This window comes from Cuculus canorus, chromosome 11, assembly GCF_017976375.1.
Source record: "Cuculus canorus isolate bCucCan1 chromosome 11, bCucCan1.pri, whole genome shotgun sequence".
NCBI classification, from domain to species: domain Eukaryota; kingdom Metazoa; phylum Chordata; class Aves; order Cuculiformes; family Cuculidae; genus Cuculus; species Cuculus canorus.
In genome coordinates this window covers 14,652,818-14,670,972 of record NC_071411.1, presented here as the reverse complement: position 1 = coordinate 14,670,972, position 18,155 = coordinate 14,652,818, and the positions used below count along the sequence as shown (strand labels likewise).

General features: G+C 40.5%; 1 protein-coding gene across 11 annotated transcripts in view; it reads right to left on the bottom strand.

Moving 5' to 3' along the window:
- Nucleotides 1-9,950: 9,950 nt before the first annotated feature.
- Nucleotides 9,951-18,155, bottom strand: part of FOXP1 (forkhead box P1) — a 385,807-nt gene continuing 377,602 nt past the window's right edge. For all 11 annotated transcript variants that reach the window (XM_054076334.1, XM_054076324.1, XM_054076329.1 and 8 more), the window contains one exon: nucleotides 9,951-12,406. In XM_054076334.1, the coding sequence (XP_053932309.1) occupies nucleotides 12,262-12,406 (145 nt within the window). In that variant the 3' untranslated portion in view covers nucleotides 9,951-12,261. The remainder of the gene's footprint in view (nucleotides 12,407-18,155) is intronic.

Sequence of the window (18,155 nt, the reverse complement as noted above, 5' to 3'; positions counted from 1 at the left end):
AGCTTCTTGGATCTGACAAGACACAGCACGGAAAGGCTCTCTGAGGGTCTGCCGACACATCAGCAGGAAAGACAACCAAATCAGATTTCCCTATTTAGTTAAAAAATACCCATCTGAGAGTAAATCTCGAGTCGACCCAGAGATGCAATGAGTGAGTCACAGCTCAGCCTTGCATGGAGCATTTCTTCTGCAGAAGAGATTTGGTCTGTCCCAGTGCTGCCCAGTGCCCCTTTCCTCAACCATGCCATGACAGAGATACTCCAGAAACAGAGCAAAGCTCATTCTTCCTCTGAGCTGACCGCAGAAAGGGCACAGAGCCTTGGGGACAGCCATGGCCTGGCAAAAAAAAAGCATGGGGAGATGCAGCAAAGCTTTAGATCTGGGTGAAGAAGGCTGAGCCGCTGGGACAGCCAAGAGGGAGAGGACACCTAAAGAAACCAAATTTGTGCTGAACACGATGGTTAGTGCATAAAAATTAATCAAGTACTACAATGACTTGCTTTATTCATAATACTTAATGGTCATGTAATAGGAGTTTTTATTCAGCAGTTAAAGTTCATAAGTGCAGGTTTTACATGTAGAAAGGTATTATGCTGATAGTTTAATTACACACCTTTCTGCACACCAAAGGAAATGGGTTATGCGGGTTTTATAATTAAAGAAGGACTTCTGAGGGGAAATGAACTTTGCGGCTAGCAACAAAATATTTGATTTTTATCAGATGTTTTTGTTTTGAATTTGCCAGCACTGAATGGTGTTGTAAACAGGTGAGAACACTCCAAACTGCACAAGGCGTCAGGGGGAAGCTTTAAAAATGCAGCATAAAGCAGCAATATTGAAAAATAGCAAGGGTGAGCATGAGGCATAAACATCATGTGCTTGGAAGGCTCTCCAGAGCTCTGCCCATGCAATTATATACAGCACAAGTCTGTCTGGTCTGTCTAGGAAACAGGGGAAAAACCCAACCTGAACAAGTAAGTAAAAAATAAACCCTAGTCATAGACTCATAGAATAGTTTGAGTTGGAAGGGGCCTTAAAGATCATCTATTTCCAACACCCCTGTGAAGGACGGGGACACATCTCACTGGATCAGGCTGCCCAAGGTCCCGTCCAACCTGGCCTTGAACACCTCGAGGGTCCTTGCCAAAATAGTGAAAAGTTTTACTTCTTATTTTTCTTATTTTTGTTTCCGATAAATGTTATGGCCGGTGAATATAATTTCTCTCTCCTGCATGCCTACAAAGGTGGCAAAGCCAAAACTGTGATGGATGGTTGTGTGTGTGTTTGCTGTTGGAACACACAGGACTATGTTCAAGGCACAGACGGCACGAGCCACTGCCGGGTCAGGGCCAGCTCCTGTCTGCTTTTGATAATGAGGTGGACATCTGCACTAAACATGGTGGTGTCAGGGAAGGCAGCAGCCCCAGGGCTCCTTGCTTTTTGGGGTTTAAGAAGCTCTGCTTAGCATAACTTCGTTTCTATATACATATCAAAGCACATTAAAAAAGTATATGTGGGTATATATATACGCAAATAAACCACTAAGAGAAACCTATTTTTCTAACACAGCGAATACACTGACAATAATTTTTCTAAAGCCTAAAATATTTCAAGCATCACCAAATCCCCCTCCACTCACACGGCCTAAACTGACAGACTCTTATCGTGCCCAACATAAATGAACATTAACAGTCCGGCTTAACCGAAAAAAAAAAGGACTTTTCAAAAACAATAAGCAGGGCAAGGCCTGAAATATTTTGGGTACGCCCTTTCCTTTCTGGCAGGACTGGAAAGTGACTTCCCTGGATATTATGATCTGCCAGTGAAGGGGGGGTCCAGGTGACAGCAGACGATGATGCCTGTCACGGGACCCCCTTTGCCCGCAACAGCCTCCTCGGGCACTCTGGACCTACCGGTAACGTCTGAAATCAGGTATCTCACATCCATATACAGTGGAATCATTTCAAAATCCTTTTAATTTGAGCACACACTCAATAAGAGGAACGGTTGTCTAAAGGGTGTATCCAAATAAAAATGGACATTTTTAATTTCATTGGCCGGCTGCATAAATTAATGACAAGGAGAAAGAACTGTAACCGGTTTTCTCTTATTAAATCCATCTATTTTGGCTCTACTCATCATTGTTAACATACTGCTAAAGGAGCTGTTACCGTACCTTTCAAACCTTCTCCCAGAAGCCAGCCCTGCTTGCACTGCTCTGTATTTCAAGCAGTCACTTATTCAAAAACAGAATGTGGGTTTTTTTAAATGAAACCTGGGTGCCCATTGAATGCAAACAGGTAAAAATTAACATATGTAATTGTCAAGCGTCAAATTCAGCTCCTCAACCGCCAAGATTTACCTTGCCCGGTGAGTGGGGCTCACCAAACCCTGAGGCCACGTTGCCTACAGGCAGAAGTTGTGCAAATAAATATAAGCACTACATTTTTTTTTTAAGTTAGGCTGCGCTTTCTGGGTGTGTGAGCATAACGCGTTGTTTGCCGCCTGACCACTTACACACAAGATCCAGTAAGCCTGGAGCTAACAGCTCCACGGGGCAAAGCTGGAGTGTTGCATGCAGTTACAAAGGTGCTCCCCACAATACCCGTGCCTGCTGTTTCTTTGAGTTCTCTGCTCTTGCGAAAGAGGCTACTGTTCCCTTTTTATTTTTTTTTAAGTCGAACAGGGGTAATTATAACAGGATTAACAGATTTTTTTCCCGTTTCTCCCCACAAGGTACAACTGCCTTATATCAGGCGAGAGCATTCTGCCAGATTTAAGTCTACAGGAGTTTTTTCTGCCTATGGAAATGTATTAAAATGAACGTATAGTTCAAACAGCCTCAGCATCCATTTTACTGTTTAGTAGAAGCCACTTCTCCTACGAGGGGCAACCGCACGTGAAGGGAGGGAGTCCAAGTAAGTATTTGGTAAACATTTGAAAATGGGAGACAAATAGCGCTGTGCAACCGCACCATCGTACTTCAAATACCCACGTGAAAAGAAAATAATTCATTCCTTAACAAGCCAAGCCTGGCTCCCTAAACCAGGAGGAATCGCAACGCCGGTAAACTTGCAGAAATATTTTTACAATTTTATTAGAGGTTTTAATTCAGTGCTTTATCTACCTCTGTTAGTCTGCAAAATAGCTTTAAATATTCAAGTGGTAATTAATGAATCTTTTATGTTGCAAATCAAACATTTTCATCTGTGCTGTGGTACAGTGGCAGCGAGAAGGAGGGGTTTAAAGTGTAATTGTTTCTACTGTTCCCCTCGCAGCGCTGAATGCCTTTTTACCCTTTATTATATCATTGGCTTTTGCTTCAGTTCATCAGCGCTTCGCCACATCTTATCGTTCGATATTTGCTGTCTACTCTTTTTTTTTTTTTTCAGTTCAAGATTTCTTACTGTGCCTTTGCCAGAGACATTCCTAAGGAGATGGAAACTCTCTGAATGTGGAATTTTCGCATGAGTGCAAAATAATAAAAAGCATGTGTGTATTAAAAAGGGATCAACTTAATGGGAAATGAGCATTGGGTTACATTAATATTCTATTACAGTAAAAATCATATTTAATAAATTTTCTCCAGATTTTTCAGAATCTTACTGTATTTTTCTAAGTTGTATGCCAATCCAAAGAAACAGTGTATATGATACATTTGATTTATGTTAAGTAAATAACCTGCACAGCCCATTTTTTTGTTTAAAAAAAATATTAAGTGTAGAAACACACACCAGACTGAAATGTGTGCTTAGTTTCCATCTGCTAGGAGGAATAGTATTGGTCTTGTGCAGCAGAAAGCCTTTATAAACAGGATTCTATTTTATTGATGCTATATGTGGATTTTTATGTTATGTGGCAAGAGCAGGAGAATGAAAACACTGTAATTTATCCTAAACCGTAAAATTATACTAGTACTAAAGTAATTACTTCACATATTAAAATACGGTTTCCTTTACTTTCTTTTGTCATCACATAAAATTAGGCGTTAGCGCTGCAGCGCGAAGGGGCCAGAGCTTTTCCTGCCTTCACAAAGGATTGACACATCCATGATCATACACTATATCACCCGACCCTTGTTGTTCTGTGACCCTAATTAATATTATACTCAGTGACATTTATGTATCAGAGCAATAAGCTAAACAGGAAACAATTTATGTCACCTAAAGCTTTTTAACAAATCGATGCAACTATTTGTAATTGCTTGTTTCACAAGATTAAAAGTACTCAGCCTTGATCTTCGCCCACAGTTTTGTGGCCAACATGACCTGTGCTTCCGTTGTAAAATAGGAGTGTTGGTGATCAGCACCTATTTCCATCAAGTAATCCATATTGCTAATATTTCTGGAATTTTAATGTAGTTACAATTTATAGCTGATCAAATGTGGTTACCTAAATTGCTGTTGCTAGTAGACAGTTTAACTGTCTTTATTAATTACAGTATAATTTAATGTTTGAGTACAGGCACTTGTGTTGGTCATTTTTACAGCCAAAGCAGTTATGTGCCTTATGACGAACCATTTTAGCATTTTCAATGGAAATTTGCTAATATGATGAGTGATAAAAATGTCAGACTCTGGTAAATAATGGTTATTGCTTTGGCTGGCATTAATCCTTGAAAGGACGGTTACCTTCAAATTAACATTATAACTTGAAGAAAAAAAAATGTTTTCCAGGCTTCTGAGATGCATAAAAAACGGCCACTCACCTTCTCTAAATACAAACAAAATTCCACAAAGTGGGTTGTTGGCTTTTTTTCCCCCTCCACGTAGACAGGGAAATTTCCTGTGGAATAAAAAGGGAGGAGGGACTATGATTTGTTAACTATCCCAGGTCACGTTGTTTACCGTTCCTAGCTCACATGCTTAGAAGATGGCTAATGAAGCTAATAAAATCGGGCAAAAAGGGCTTTGCCACACCTCAGCCCTGGGGGCTTAGGGCAAAAATGGACACAGAGAGCATGGAAGGTCCAAACACACAAGGGCCACCTTGTTGGTCATTGCTGTTGTGGGAGATGGCAGCTTGTAGCCACCAACATGGCAATATAAGGATGAAGAGCACTTCAACATAATGGGATTTACCACCACCTCAATGAAGATGAAAGGTAGCCTTGATTACATCGTACAACAAACATTTAGCATCATTATTGAAGATGAAGCCTGATTTATAGGTCTAGAAGGGCGAATTACACCTTGTTGTGAGGAAAGGTGTGTATGAAAGAAGTGCTAGTCCTTTAAATTGGTCCAAAAATGTGAAATTTGTCAGTCTCCGTGATCATGGCCCAACTTCACCTTTGAGAGCGTCTGCAGAGAGCAGCCAGGGGTGCATGGAGTACATCGGCTGCCGTGTCCTCCTGACCCTCCAGCTTCTGCGCTGCGACCCTCTTATCTTCTCCAGCTTTTCCCTCCAGCACAGCAGAAACCCATAAAGCCTATGCACTGGCTCCGTTTTTCCTTTGGAAACTACTCAGAGACACATTGCCTCACCACTGACCATAAAAGTCCTTTTCAGCTGTGGTAGAAAACAGCATTTCTGACTGGAAAAGGTATTTCCCAGCTGGCTGTTGCTGGTGGCAGCACTGTAAAGTCGGAAGGCATGTTGTGATATTCCACGATATGGCTGCCAAGGAAGAGAAATGGGATTATTAACACAAATACGATAGAAAATGTTGTGTTTGACATCCAGCAATGAGCCAGGCTCTCTCATCCACTGCTGGAGCAGCACTGGCTCAGCAGGAAGGGCTGATCCCGCTCCTCAGCTCCCTGCCAGTTCCTCAGCACAAGCGGCATTTGGCACCTACTCCGGCGGGTCTCCTTAAATTGGGAGGTCACAGAAAGCCAGCAGGTGACAAACAACACGCGTTGGGTGTCTCCTGCCTCACGTGTGGGACAGGCACGGCCAGCACCATGGTGTCGGGGAAGGCAAAACACCTGAGTCACCTCTGCTGGCTTCATAACTCACGACCTGCCCGACTCCCCTCCTGGTGACCTCCACGGAGACACATTGTCCTCAGAGGAGCAGAGAGCCCTGCTGGGATTCGTTTGGTGTCATATTCCCCTACCCGGAGCTGACTCTCCCACCCACGTTTTAGGGACGCAAAGCACTCCTGACAGAACACACATCAAGTTCTGGCTTAATACCCTCTGCCTGTGACTTCGGAAAATATTAATCCTGAAAGTGGGACCTCCCCAGTTTACTGAAATTTTACTAGTGAGAAAAAGTGCAATACATGACCAAACCCAAATTTTATTCTCTACATTTTGATTATTAGAATCTACTAAATACCATTTTGAGATACATTATAATGAGTGTGCAAAGATTTCCCTTCCTGCTCCCCCTCCCCCCAAAGAAAAGGTAGTTATCTGGCATAATTTTATGATAGAATATTTTTATAAAATCATTTGTACTAATTTAAGCATTTATCATTATATGCAAAAAGATTTCTTGATGAGAATATTATAGACGGTGCATGTTTTTGACATTAGCATTTTATTTGGATGACTAATCTTGCAGATGTGAAATTTTAATGCATTATTCATGAAAAATGTCTCCTCTGAAATTTCAGTTTGCTGCTAATGCTAGTTATTAAACATTTTATTTTTCTTTATAAAACTTGATGAAGAAAATAAATGTGTGCTTACTTGAAATAAGGAAGGTGGGTTTTTCCTTTAGAGTTGTCTCAGGTGGCAGTGCGACTTCGGGCTTTGCTCCTCATGGTTTTGTGGACCAAGAGGCTGATCTTGAAAACCCCCTTTTGCATTATGTACGGTACGTATTGAACCCTTCCTACCAAAACCAGCAGCACAGCTTCCACTAGGACACTGCACTTGTAAGGATCAGAATCATAGAATTGTTAAGGTTGGAAAAGACCGCCAAGACCATCCAGTCCAATCATCACCACTATACCAACATGCCTACTAAACCATGTCCCAAAGCTACACGTTTTTGAACACCTCCTGCAACGGTGACTCCACCATTTCCCCGGGCAGCCTGTCCCAGTGCTTCACCACTCTCAGTATATTCCCCAACGTCCAATCTAAACCTCCCATGGTGCAACTTGAGGCCATTTCCTCTCACCCCAGATTTGCAAAATGAGGCCCCAAACCCCTCTTTCCCGCTTTCCTTTTTGGGAGTCCAATGAGAAGGCAAATGCCCTCAACTCCCTGCGCCTCTCATGGTCAAATGTCAATAGATTTCCTTGGAAAAGTGAACGAGTTCTTTGAATGACAGCATCTTCTACGCTTCCAGGGCTCAAGCAACAAATGATTGCCTTATCCAGACCAGCAGTGAAACCACCACTAAAACATCCTGCGATTTGATGTGGCTGGGGGAGACCCAGGGAGAGTGATGACACTGTCCATGAACGTGCTGGGACACGGGTGAGATGCAACCACCTGCTCCACGAATCAACGCCGGGGGCTCAGGATCTCAGGGGATGCAGCACGAGAGTCATCGGGCAGGGGAAAAACAAAACAAAAACTTAGGACATGGCAACTTGCATTACCAGTGTGAACAACCAGCATTTTTATTGCATTTGAGAATGCTATAATGTCAGTAATTAGTACTGACTACACAACATTTTTTATTGTCTGTATCAACAGACATGGAATGATGGAATTACAGTTGATGTAAGGAATGAGTTTCTTTTATGCCTTATCAAAAAAAAAAAAAAAATCTTGTTACTGGCAGCACATACACACGAAGCACCATGCTAACAGTCTGGACTGTACCATTTTCATCAAGGCTTATGGGTAGAAGATACTGTGTTACCTGTTCTGGGCCCGTTAAAATTCAGTCGTTAACTGCAAATTCACCTCGCAAGACTAGAATACTAAATGACTTCTGAAACATCTAAAAACTCACTCTGAGTTCATTAACCAAAGGTACCAAAGGATTTCAAAAGAGTTTAAACACGTCTTCTCTTTTTTTTTTTTTTTCCATGCTATAATGAACATGAGATCATTGGCAATCTGAAAACTACAATAGTTCAAAATTATTTTAAAAAAACTTTATATATATATATATTTATGTATGTATATATATAAAATATCTAATGATCTGCAATATTCGTAGAACCAGAATCCCTGCCCTGGTCTCCTCCTGAAGCAGAAGCTCCAGGAGAGGGGAGGTGCAGGACCTGCGGAGGGACTCTTGCGAGTGAGAATCAAAAAAAGGTACTATTTTTTTGTGGTCACTTAGTCTACATAAGCCTTGATTTTTCATTTCACTTCTAGTTGAATGCAGAAACCTAACAGGTTTTACATTTACAAACTTTTTTTTTTTTTGTGGACAAGGAAGGCTTTGACTCTCATTCCTGACAGCGATTTACCTGATACATGGTACTACTTTCATAATGTACGCTTTTCTTTGAGAAAAAAAACATGTAACAAATTGTCTTTACATCTTGGCACCTTGTAAAGTTTTTTTTTTTTTTTATACAAAAGTTCAATAGTTTGACACTCCCCATTATTAATCACTACTTCACTGATAAACTTTGAAAGTGTGACCCTGGAATTCATCATGCAAAATATTTACTGCAGCAGGAGAAAAACATTTTTTTTTTTTAATGACTTTTTTTTTTTTTCCTTTCAAATATATGAACTTTGTTTAAGACAGCCAGAAAAGGCAGTGGTAAGATAACAGAAGGGGTGGGAAAGTATCAAAAAAACCAGCTTAAACACAAAAACTGTACAAAAATGCTTCGATCAATGATAACAGGAGAAAAAAAAAAATCTGTCAACTATGTTACAATTTAAAAGCTGAAAAAAAAAGTCAGGGATTTTCTCCCACATGTCAGCAAATGTCATCCAATATTCTTAAAGCAAGGATAACTAAATAAAATACATGTGCAGCGTATTCTGCAATTCCATTACATACAGTAGGTTTTTTTTTTTTCAAAGCTATTTTTTTAGTATAGTTAATATAAAGCAGTTGCACAAAAAGCAAAAGGTGTTTTGACAAACAGGTCTGCATTTATTCCTTTTGAGGAATGATATCTAAAAAAAGGACCTTTCCACCTTTTCCTCCCTCCCCTCCCCCCCCCAAAAGACAAAGGCTCACACAGACACAGTGGGATATATATGTACAACATAATAAACCCCTCCCTAAAGAAGCAACTGTATATCCAAAGGGATACAGAATCAGAATTGTAAAAATCATAGTGAAGTTTGCTTGATGTAAAGCCTGAGATTTTCAGTTGGTTCTTCTGCAAGGCTGCAACACCTGCCAGATATGTTAAAATCTAATTTTTTATTTCTTTTTCTCTTTTTTTATTTTTTTTGTTTTTGCTACAGTCTTTAGACTAAGCATGCAAGACATACAACTAAGTGCAACTGAGTGAAATGTATTTTTTTTTTTATTTACTCATTCCCTAACAGTTTGGACTGAGGTATGCGTACTAACAGTTTCTCATGCTGTTATCTTTACTCATGTCTAGCTACACATGCTGAGAATGAACTAATCTACCAGATTTTTATCCCCTTCTGAATACCGAACTAACCAGCAAACCACTCAGTTTAGAAGCACAGGGCTCAATTCTCATGATCCCATCTGGCTACCGCCGGCACGTCACGAAGCTGCCTGGATATAATTTAAACCCAAAAAAAATGTTTCAAATGACCACAGACTGCCCTTTTTTTCCCTCTTCTTTTTTTTTTTTTTCTTTTTTCTCTCTTTTGAAACAGAAAGCAGAGTTTGGTTTTATAAAAGTAACTGCCAATAAAATTTCTTGTACCAAAGCTTATGAGTGGACAGGAGTGTTATTTCCTCATGAAAAATGCTGACCAAAACCTAAACTGAGCAAACGTGCCAAGATCAACCAAAACTAAAGCAGTCGTCCTAGCACAGTCCAGAAACAGAAGTGGCACACAATCTGTAGAACCAAAGACCAGAAGATCTTTTTTTTTTCTTAAATTTCAGTTCTAGAAATACTATTATGCGGTCCAGTTAAATTGTGGGAGCTTTTCTGTTCTCTTCTGTATTTTACTAAACTGCCTCCTTTATCTGATACTCTTAATTTTCCACGAAATAACTGTGCCTTTGCTTTCTCCAGCTCCCTTCTCATAGCTCCACTAGTAACACTGATGCCTAGTTTTAGCCTCAAAAGCTCCCCTCAATTCCTCTTTACAGACTTTTGTTTTGGTCACTGTAAAGAATTGCAAATAAAAAGTAACAACTTTGGTTCAGACATCTACTTGGCCTTCTAAATTTTCTAGAATAAAGGAGCAGTTTCCCTCTCAGGTTAGCAATAGCCCATGTCTCGTCCTTTCCCTCTAAATTCTTCAACCTCCTTTGATCAACAATAAGAGGATATTTGGCTTCATAAGATAAAGCATATAACAGAGAACATAATTTACCTTTGTGTAATATCTTTGGTAATTTTAGGAAAAAAAAGGTACAAAGAAGAATATAAATTAAGCTCTGAAAGGCTTTTTGAAATAATAAAAAAGCTACAGTCCTACATAAATAAATGAGTGACGGAAAAGTGGTTGCAGAATGCAAATGTTTAGGTGTTTGGTGACCAAAGTTTACTGACCTATCGCAACAAATTTTGTATGTCATATTTGCTTTGAAGAGCCTTGCCAGTTTTGCTTAACGAGCCCCGGCACGAATTCTCTCCTAGGCGTCCTGTCTCCTACGGCGAGGTTTCCATACTGGCTGGTGTAATATTGCATAACAATCTTAACTGCAGTACTGGATTTGCACAGCTGAAAATTAACACTTTAGCATTAGTGGGGCTCCGTCCTTATTAACTCCCGTAACAAGTTCAATCTGAAATCTAATTTGTATTCAAACAGATTAATGCCACCAAGCAATCCTGAACTGATGTTTAACCGTGAAGCATCACCCTGTACAATAACAATTTAATGAAGTCATCTTTCCAACCACTATTTGCAAATGCAAAAAGAAAAAAAAAACAAACCAAAAAAAAAAAAATCCTAAAAACCCCATTAGTTGTAATAACAAATGTATAGGTGCCCATCTCGGTAATCTTAGATATTCCAGAAAGACTTGTTGACCCATTAGAACTCGTGTTAAACAACCGAGAACCTGCCACTGTACTATGCATCCTCTAATAAAAGTGAACTCTGTTGGTGCTGCATATGTTTCTTTGTGCTGTTCAATTTTGTGGCATTTGCTAATATTCACCGTTGCTGCCAAAAAAGAATATCAAAAAACCCAAACAACAACAAAAAATATATTAAAAATACTGCTTTGTGGAATGAATCTGTGTTGCTTCCTACAGTGTTTCTATGTTCATCTGTCATTCATTCTCATTCTTGCAGTACTCCGTTCCTCTCTCTCCGTTGGACAACCCTTCCACATGTATAGTGCAGCATTTGGGACGTTTTCGAAAAACAACAACAAAAAGAAGGAGACACCGAAATGGAATGTTTTCCATAGCTAAAGAAAACATGGTGGCATCTGAAGGAAACTGGAATGAATGACAGAAAAAACTACAAACAATTCAATGACATTCAGCTTCGTATAATAAAAACACCTATTAACATTCATCACAAAGTACAGAAAACGTTGAAGCCTCCGAGAGGCCCTGGGCCCAGATGAGGCCTGAGGTCAGAACTTAAAATGGTATAGGAGAAGTGGGGCGGGGGAATCAAAGCAATACATTAAAAAGCTTGGGATAATTTTTTCTTTTAACCCCTCCCCGATATACACACTCACACGCGCACACACACATATCCACACACGTGCACACACAGGCCTTCCCCATCCCAAATGGAAGCGGAAAAAAAAAAAGAAACCAATCAAAAAATAAAACAAACAAAAAAAAAAATGGAGTAAAGGCAGTGATAATCAACATGCAGTACTGTGCAAATATGTTGTCCATTGGAATCCTTAAAATCTGGGCAAAGACTTGATCTGCAGTTCAGGTGTACATGCTCAGTTTGATGTCCTCAAGTGTCCAAAATTGGCAGGACCTGCAGTCCACAGCTGGCTGCTAAATGCAAGTGAATCAGTTTAGCAAATTTACAACACTGATGTTGACTGTAAGAGAGGAAAATCCCAAGTACCAAACAAGTCCATCCAATGCACAGAGTACAAATTCCTTTTTTCAACAAAAAGTAGAAAAATCAAAAATACTCCCAAATGGGATACTTGATGGCACTAAGAGTTAACATATTTCATAGTTGTCAAAGTGGACTGAGAATCCTCCAGACTGTACAATAATGGAGAGATTTCACAGCTAAGTTTGACGTGTTCCTCCAATCTTCATTCTCAGGATAATGATGTCAGACATACTCATTCTATGTCCTCATTTACAGGTTCATCTTCATAATCTCTGTCGTGATCGAAATCTGGACTGTGGTTGGCTGTTGTCACTAAGGATAGCGGGCCTTCATTTTCATCTGGATCTAACGGTTCTTCTTTGACATGCACAGGGTGCCTGGGAAAACAAAAATATGGTCAATCAGCAAGCAAGTCGCTTGTTAAAGAACAGTTTTGACAGCTCAGTGGTTTGGTGAGAAAGTGGAGGTAGTTTGGGCATTCAGATATGATAGGCCAAGCCTGGGAGCTCCAGGTCACCAAAGAGAAGACCCTCAACTTCTGCACCGGCCACTGGAGCCAAGCGAAAGCTATCCTGGGCAGGCAGCACTCAACTTCCTCAGGAAAACACTCTGGGAGGAGCACCTCGATAGCGTTTCCGTCTTGGGATTGAGAGAAAATGCTCTCAGCTGACATATTAAGTTGATTAATACAATCTTTGGATAAATAAGCGGAATAAGCATCTGAACGGCAAAGCAGCAGTTTGTCAGCCCGCCAAGCCGGCGGAGGCTGGGCTAATCATCGCTCGCTGTGTGTGCAGCGTCTCTCGTTAACATGCAGAACCTGTGAGACAACTCTCCAGAGGACGACCCCAAGTGAGGTTCTATCATTAATCAACTTCAAGCAAACACAGCAAAGAGACACCATGATACATGCTTTAAACTCCAAATTAATGCATATTTTTACAAACTGTCAATAAGGGAAGAAAAGCCCTGCCAGGAAACACAAACAGAGAGGAAAAGGCACGCTCAACACAACAATATGATAAGAAAGCACAGTCCTAACGAGAATAATAACACTGTCAGCTGTAAACAAGGCAGAACATGATCCCCAGCTCATGGTGGGCACAAGGATGTACTAAAGAGATGAGATCTGCCAAATTTCTCATTACGGCATAGCACATGAATACCCCGCAGGGGAATGGGGCTTGGTCATTCAAAATGGGTATGATAACAATTGAAAAATGTTGTTCGTAAATCATATTTACAACAAATCCTATACAAATACAAATTACCTTTTTTTTTTTTTTTTGTTCCGCAGCTTTTGAAATGTAAAATAGCCATGTGAGTCAATAGTGTCTTGTTGGTGGGACTTTACAGGAAAGTAGGATTTTATTGACATTACCAAGTATTAATAATGCGACACAGCAATGGAGACCCTGTTTGCTTCCTGAATAATTGATGTTGTAGGCAATCCCTTAAAATAAAGTGTTAATGAGTTCAAGTCCCACTCTGTCTCTCATTGAGTTGATATCCACCTCCTAGAGTCTTGTTTTTTTTCCATGTGGGTCGATTTAACCCTTTCATGTAGGCAATGTGAAAACATAACCTGAAGAGCAAACCTTCACTGTAAGAACTTCTTCTCTCCTTCCACAGCTTTGCTTTAAAATGAATGATTTAAAATAGCTGCATATTATTTTGTTTTCTGTGGACAGGAATGACAATACTGTTTGTACTCCATTGCTCTGACGGACAGCAAGAATAAATCACTGAACTGGGAAAACGTACTCGGCATCCAGGTACAAGCCAAAGGTAACCCTGCCTACTTCACGTGGGTGAACCAGCTGTACACCTGTACAGTGTGCAAAGCTGTATCATACCCTACTTATTTATTTCGGCTTGAGCCTGTATCAGTTTAGGAAGCATCTAACTTGCTGACTACACACATTTCTAACGTGAGCTGTGAATGCCTTTCAAGTCCCTGCATATTTCAGCTTCTTGAGTTGTAAAGTGCTAGATCAATATTTAAGTATTAACTGCACCTTCCAGCCCATCCAACAAAGGAATGGCAGGGAGAACTGATGCAGAATCCACATACACACACGTTTTCTCTTCAAATTCACGAATATGTGTCCTATCAACACATCCCTGGGAGCAAAGAGGTTCCTCTGTGCAATTTTTGCAAAAATTGCAATGAGAGAGAGGTTGCTTACACAATTTTGAGGGAGGCTTAGACAAAAGGAGGGGGGGAAGACTGGGAGGAGACAATTCAAACATCAGAGTTTAAGAATTAGCTTAAGCATATGAAGTCTTGCAAGCAGATTGTCGTCTCAGATGTGTGCATGTGCTAACTGTCCTGGTGGCTCATGGCCCTAGCAAACATGAAAGCATGCTGATTATTTGCAACTAGAAAAACTTGTATTATGAATAGGCTGTGAGGCCCCTCACTTGGAAGAAATCATGAAATAAAGAACAGAAGAAGAAGGGGGAACAAGTGGCTACACACAGAAACCAATAAAGTGTGTGCTACTCAGCCTTTATGGCAATGATCTTTTTAACTTCTGTTTTAATTTAAAAGTCTTGCTTTTTGGTTTTGATGCTACTGCTGTCTGGTTTGGTTTTGTTTGTTTTAAAGCATTATTTTTGAAAACACAGATGTGAAATTCTGAACGGAGAGAGAAGAAGGCATGACACATGCAGAGAGTTGGCCCCGTCACATAGACGGGAGTTTCTCCAAAGAGGCCAAGTCTCTGTCCCACTGCATTCCTGCACCACCTCGTGCTCGGCCAGAGTGAACAGCTGCCAGTAGATAAGACAGGTACTCACTGCACTCCCAACCACCTGAAATGCTGTTAAAGCTCCTTCAGATGCCCCTGAACCTTTCCAAAGCAAACTCTGCCTCCTTTCTGGTTTTGTTATGAAAGCAGGTAAAACCAGGTCGTTTAAACTGAGTTTCTCTTTCAGGTTTGGTGTGGTTCCCAGAAGTCAAAAACCCATAACTCCACAAGAGACAAGCAAAGCAAGAACCACGTTATGAAAAGGGCCGCTCGACCCCAAGCAAGACAAAGCCAGAGAGGGCCACAAAGCCACGGGGAAGCAAAGCCACGCCAGCCTCTTCCAGCAGCTCATGCGTTGGACAAACATCAGACAGCGAGCTTGGCAAAAACTCCATCCCCCAAATTAGGAGGGTTATCTGGGTAATACAGCCCCCTGGGGAGAGATCTGAATGGAAAACAACAAAAAACTTCAACTCCTTGTGTACCCTGTCAGTTCTAACCACAAAGTGGCATGTGAGAGGGAAACCTCACTGAAATGTGATTTTGCCCAAACATTTCAGTGTAACTGAAATAAATAAGGTTAAATAAGCTCAAAGGCAAAGGGAGACTTTCATTCTTTATTTACTCTCTCTCTGAAACCCCAAACTGGGGAAGGAAAACTTCCCTTTATAGGCTAAAGAATTCAGTCTCTAAATTAAAGAAAAGGTAAATGCTGGGCAAGGCAAAAAGGAAAGAAAAAAAGGGGGGGAGGGAGAAAGGGGAAAAAAAAAAGAAGAGGCTTCCCATTTCTTTTTTTATAAAAGCAGAATTTCAGCACATTCCTTTTAAGTAGACGCCTAAGACTCCAGAAGGGGTTAACAATAAATAACCTTGCTGAACACAGATTCCCCTTCTTTTCACATCTGAGTAATTCTTTTGTTTGTCCACTCTGGGAACAGAGGAGTTTTTAATAAAGCTGACTGTTGTTTAAAGCCACTGAGTTCTGGTGGTGCACACAGCATGGAGTAGTTTGCTTTGTGGCTACCTTTGGAGCATATCAGGATGAAAGTGTTATGTCCCCAAGCTGTAATTATGCGACTACTTTCTAGTGTTTCAAAAGGAGAGAGAGAGAGAAGGGGGGGGGGAAAAAAAACCTAGCTGTAGTTCAATGTGTCATAAAAAGGAAACGAATGAGCAGTAATAAGACTTCAGCTAAAGTGTTAGACTTCTTAGCTGTCATGTTAACAAGGTCCTTTAAACCTTACAATAAAGTTTAAAGCTTGATTTATTCTAATATACTGAAATTGTTTAAAAAATAATTTGCATTATGACAAGGAAATCTGTTCTGAGAAAGAAACTGAAAACGTCATTAACAAAACATGCTTACGGAAAATCAGAGGTTGCACAGCCTCTGGAAATCTGCCGTTGACTTGTGATTTTATTTAGTAAACAGGGTAAACCCTGCAGTGGGTGAATGGTGTTCTGGCTTTAGATCCCTTCAAACTACTTAGAAACACCATTTCAATGGGGAAGCTCAGAGGCTGATATTGGAACATCACCCCGCCACATTTTACTTAGGCAAAAAGAAATGTTCAGCAGAGAACACATATATTATCAATTCTGAGAAAATGAAAACACTCAGGAAACAATCATTTCCATATTACAACAGAAAATTGGATTTTCTGGTGAATAATGAAAATGAGGCATCCCTCCCCCCGTCCTCCTCTCTCTCCAGTATTTGTTCTGTGCCCCTCACCTTGGTATCAATGTGCTAAGAAATTATTATTAAGTGCAACAAAGGCCATGGCTATGCACAGTTCCAGAAGATGTCCTAGCCTGTTTTAACTCAGTTATTTTTCCTTCCTTGCAGTCTCTTCAAAGACAACGAAACCTTAGGTGAAATGAGAAGTGCATGAACTACACCAGCCTTGAACTTGCAAAAAAATAATTACTTGGATTAACGCAACATCATAAACGTTCATCCCTGTCTGTCAGGCCAGGAGAAACCCTTGGGAGAAGTCTTGTTTCTGGAGAAAAGCCACGTCCCTCCACTCCTCCTTCACGCCAGCCCTACGTGGTCACGGGCAGAGGATAACAAATTGTGACTAAAACTGCCTCAAGATGAATCCGTTTGTGAGAGATGGAAAGTGTGTCATGCAGCGCTACTTTGGGAGAGATAATTAATACTGCACAAACAATCGCTGGAAAAGCTAAACACATTATTCGAATGTTTTGAAGTAAATGGTAAAAGACAATGTTTAAATTAATTATTAATTAAAAATGAATGTTGCCATCTTTAAAGATTTTTTTTCAAAGCACTTTGTGCACTGATTTAAAATGCTGCAATATCAAAGTATCCAGAGCCTCAGATTCCTTCGTGCCCCCTCCTCTCTGACAACACATTATGCAGGTAGGAAACTTTTTTTGCCATTAAATGCTAATTAGTTTCACAACTAATTACTACCGTGGTATTAGGTTAATGTTTTTCTACTTTTTGATTTAGACTTACTTTCGTAAATCCCTTATTCAAATTACTTTGAAGTAAAAGACTACAAATTAGTTCTGTTTTTAATGTGTAATGTGAGCCATGGCAAGTCAGCCAGTAATTTTACAGCCCATTTTAAGGAAAAGGCATGAGAAAGGCAGAACAGCTCTCGCACAGGTAGCCAACAGCTCCGCAGAGTTTTTAGAGAACTACAAGACTTATAAACTCCAGCTTCCTCACCAGCTGCCAATTACCCAGTATGTAATTTGAGGGGAGGGGGGAATTTACAGCTTCGCAAACTCACTCTGTCACCCCATAAATACCGAACACACCCATTGGGGCATCACACCCTTCCTGCCTTACCCTTTCCTGCGCCAGCTCGCTGCCCGGGTGCCATTCACGTTGAGCAGGGACAGCGATCCCCCATTACTTCATGTGGTTATATATGCACTCATTATACTGCCGTCTGTTGCTATAATGCTTCTATTAATTTTCCTTTTGATATTTTAAGAGCAATCTATAAATCATGCAGACCTTCATGTGTGCCATCATTAATGCTTAGCAAGACCGTTGTGTGTCGAGTGGTTTTTTTCAGACCCGCCAAACAAGCCCATTTCCCAGCTCTGCCCTACCAGCCGTGCCTGTCGCATGGACTGAAGGAAAGAGAAATCACATTTTTTTCTCCAAGAAACACAGTTGCCTGTAAGGTTTTGCAAGGTTTGAAGAAGAGAACTACAAGCGAGTTAACAATTTTATAGCTCTGTGTGCTTGTCAGACTGGATTGAACTGATTTGTTTTATGCGGAAGTTGGTAAACAGCACTTTTGTGTTCTAATCAATCTAAGCCCATCCCCAGGTGGAGGATGTCTGCTCTTGCTGCTCCATCCATGAACCTCAGGAACAAACCATG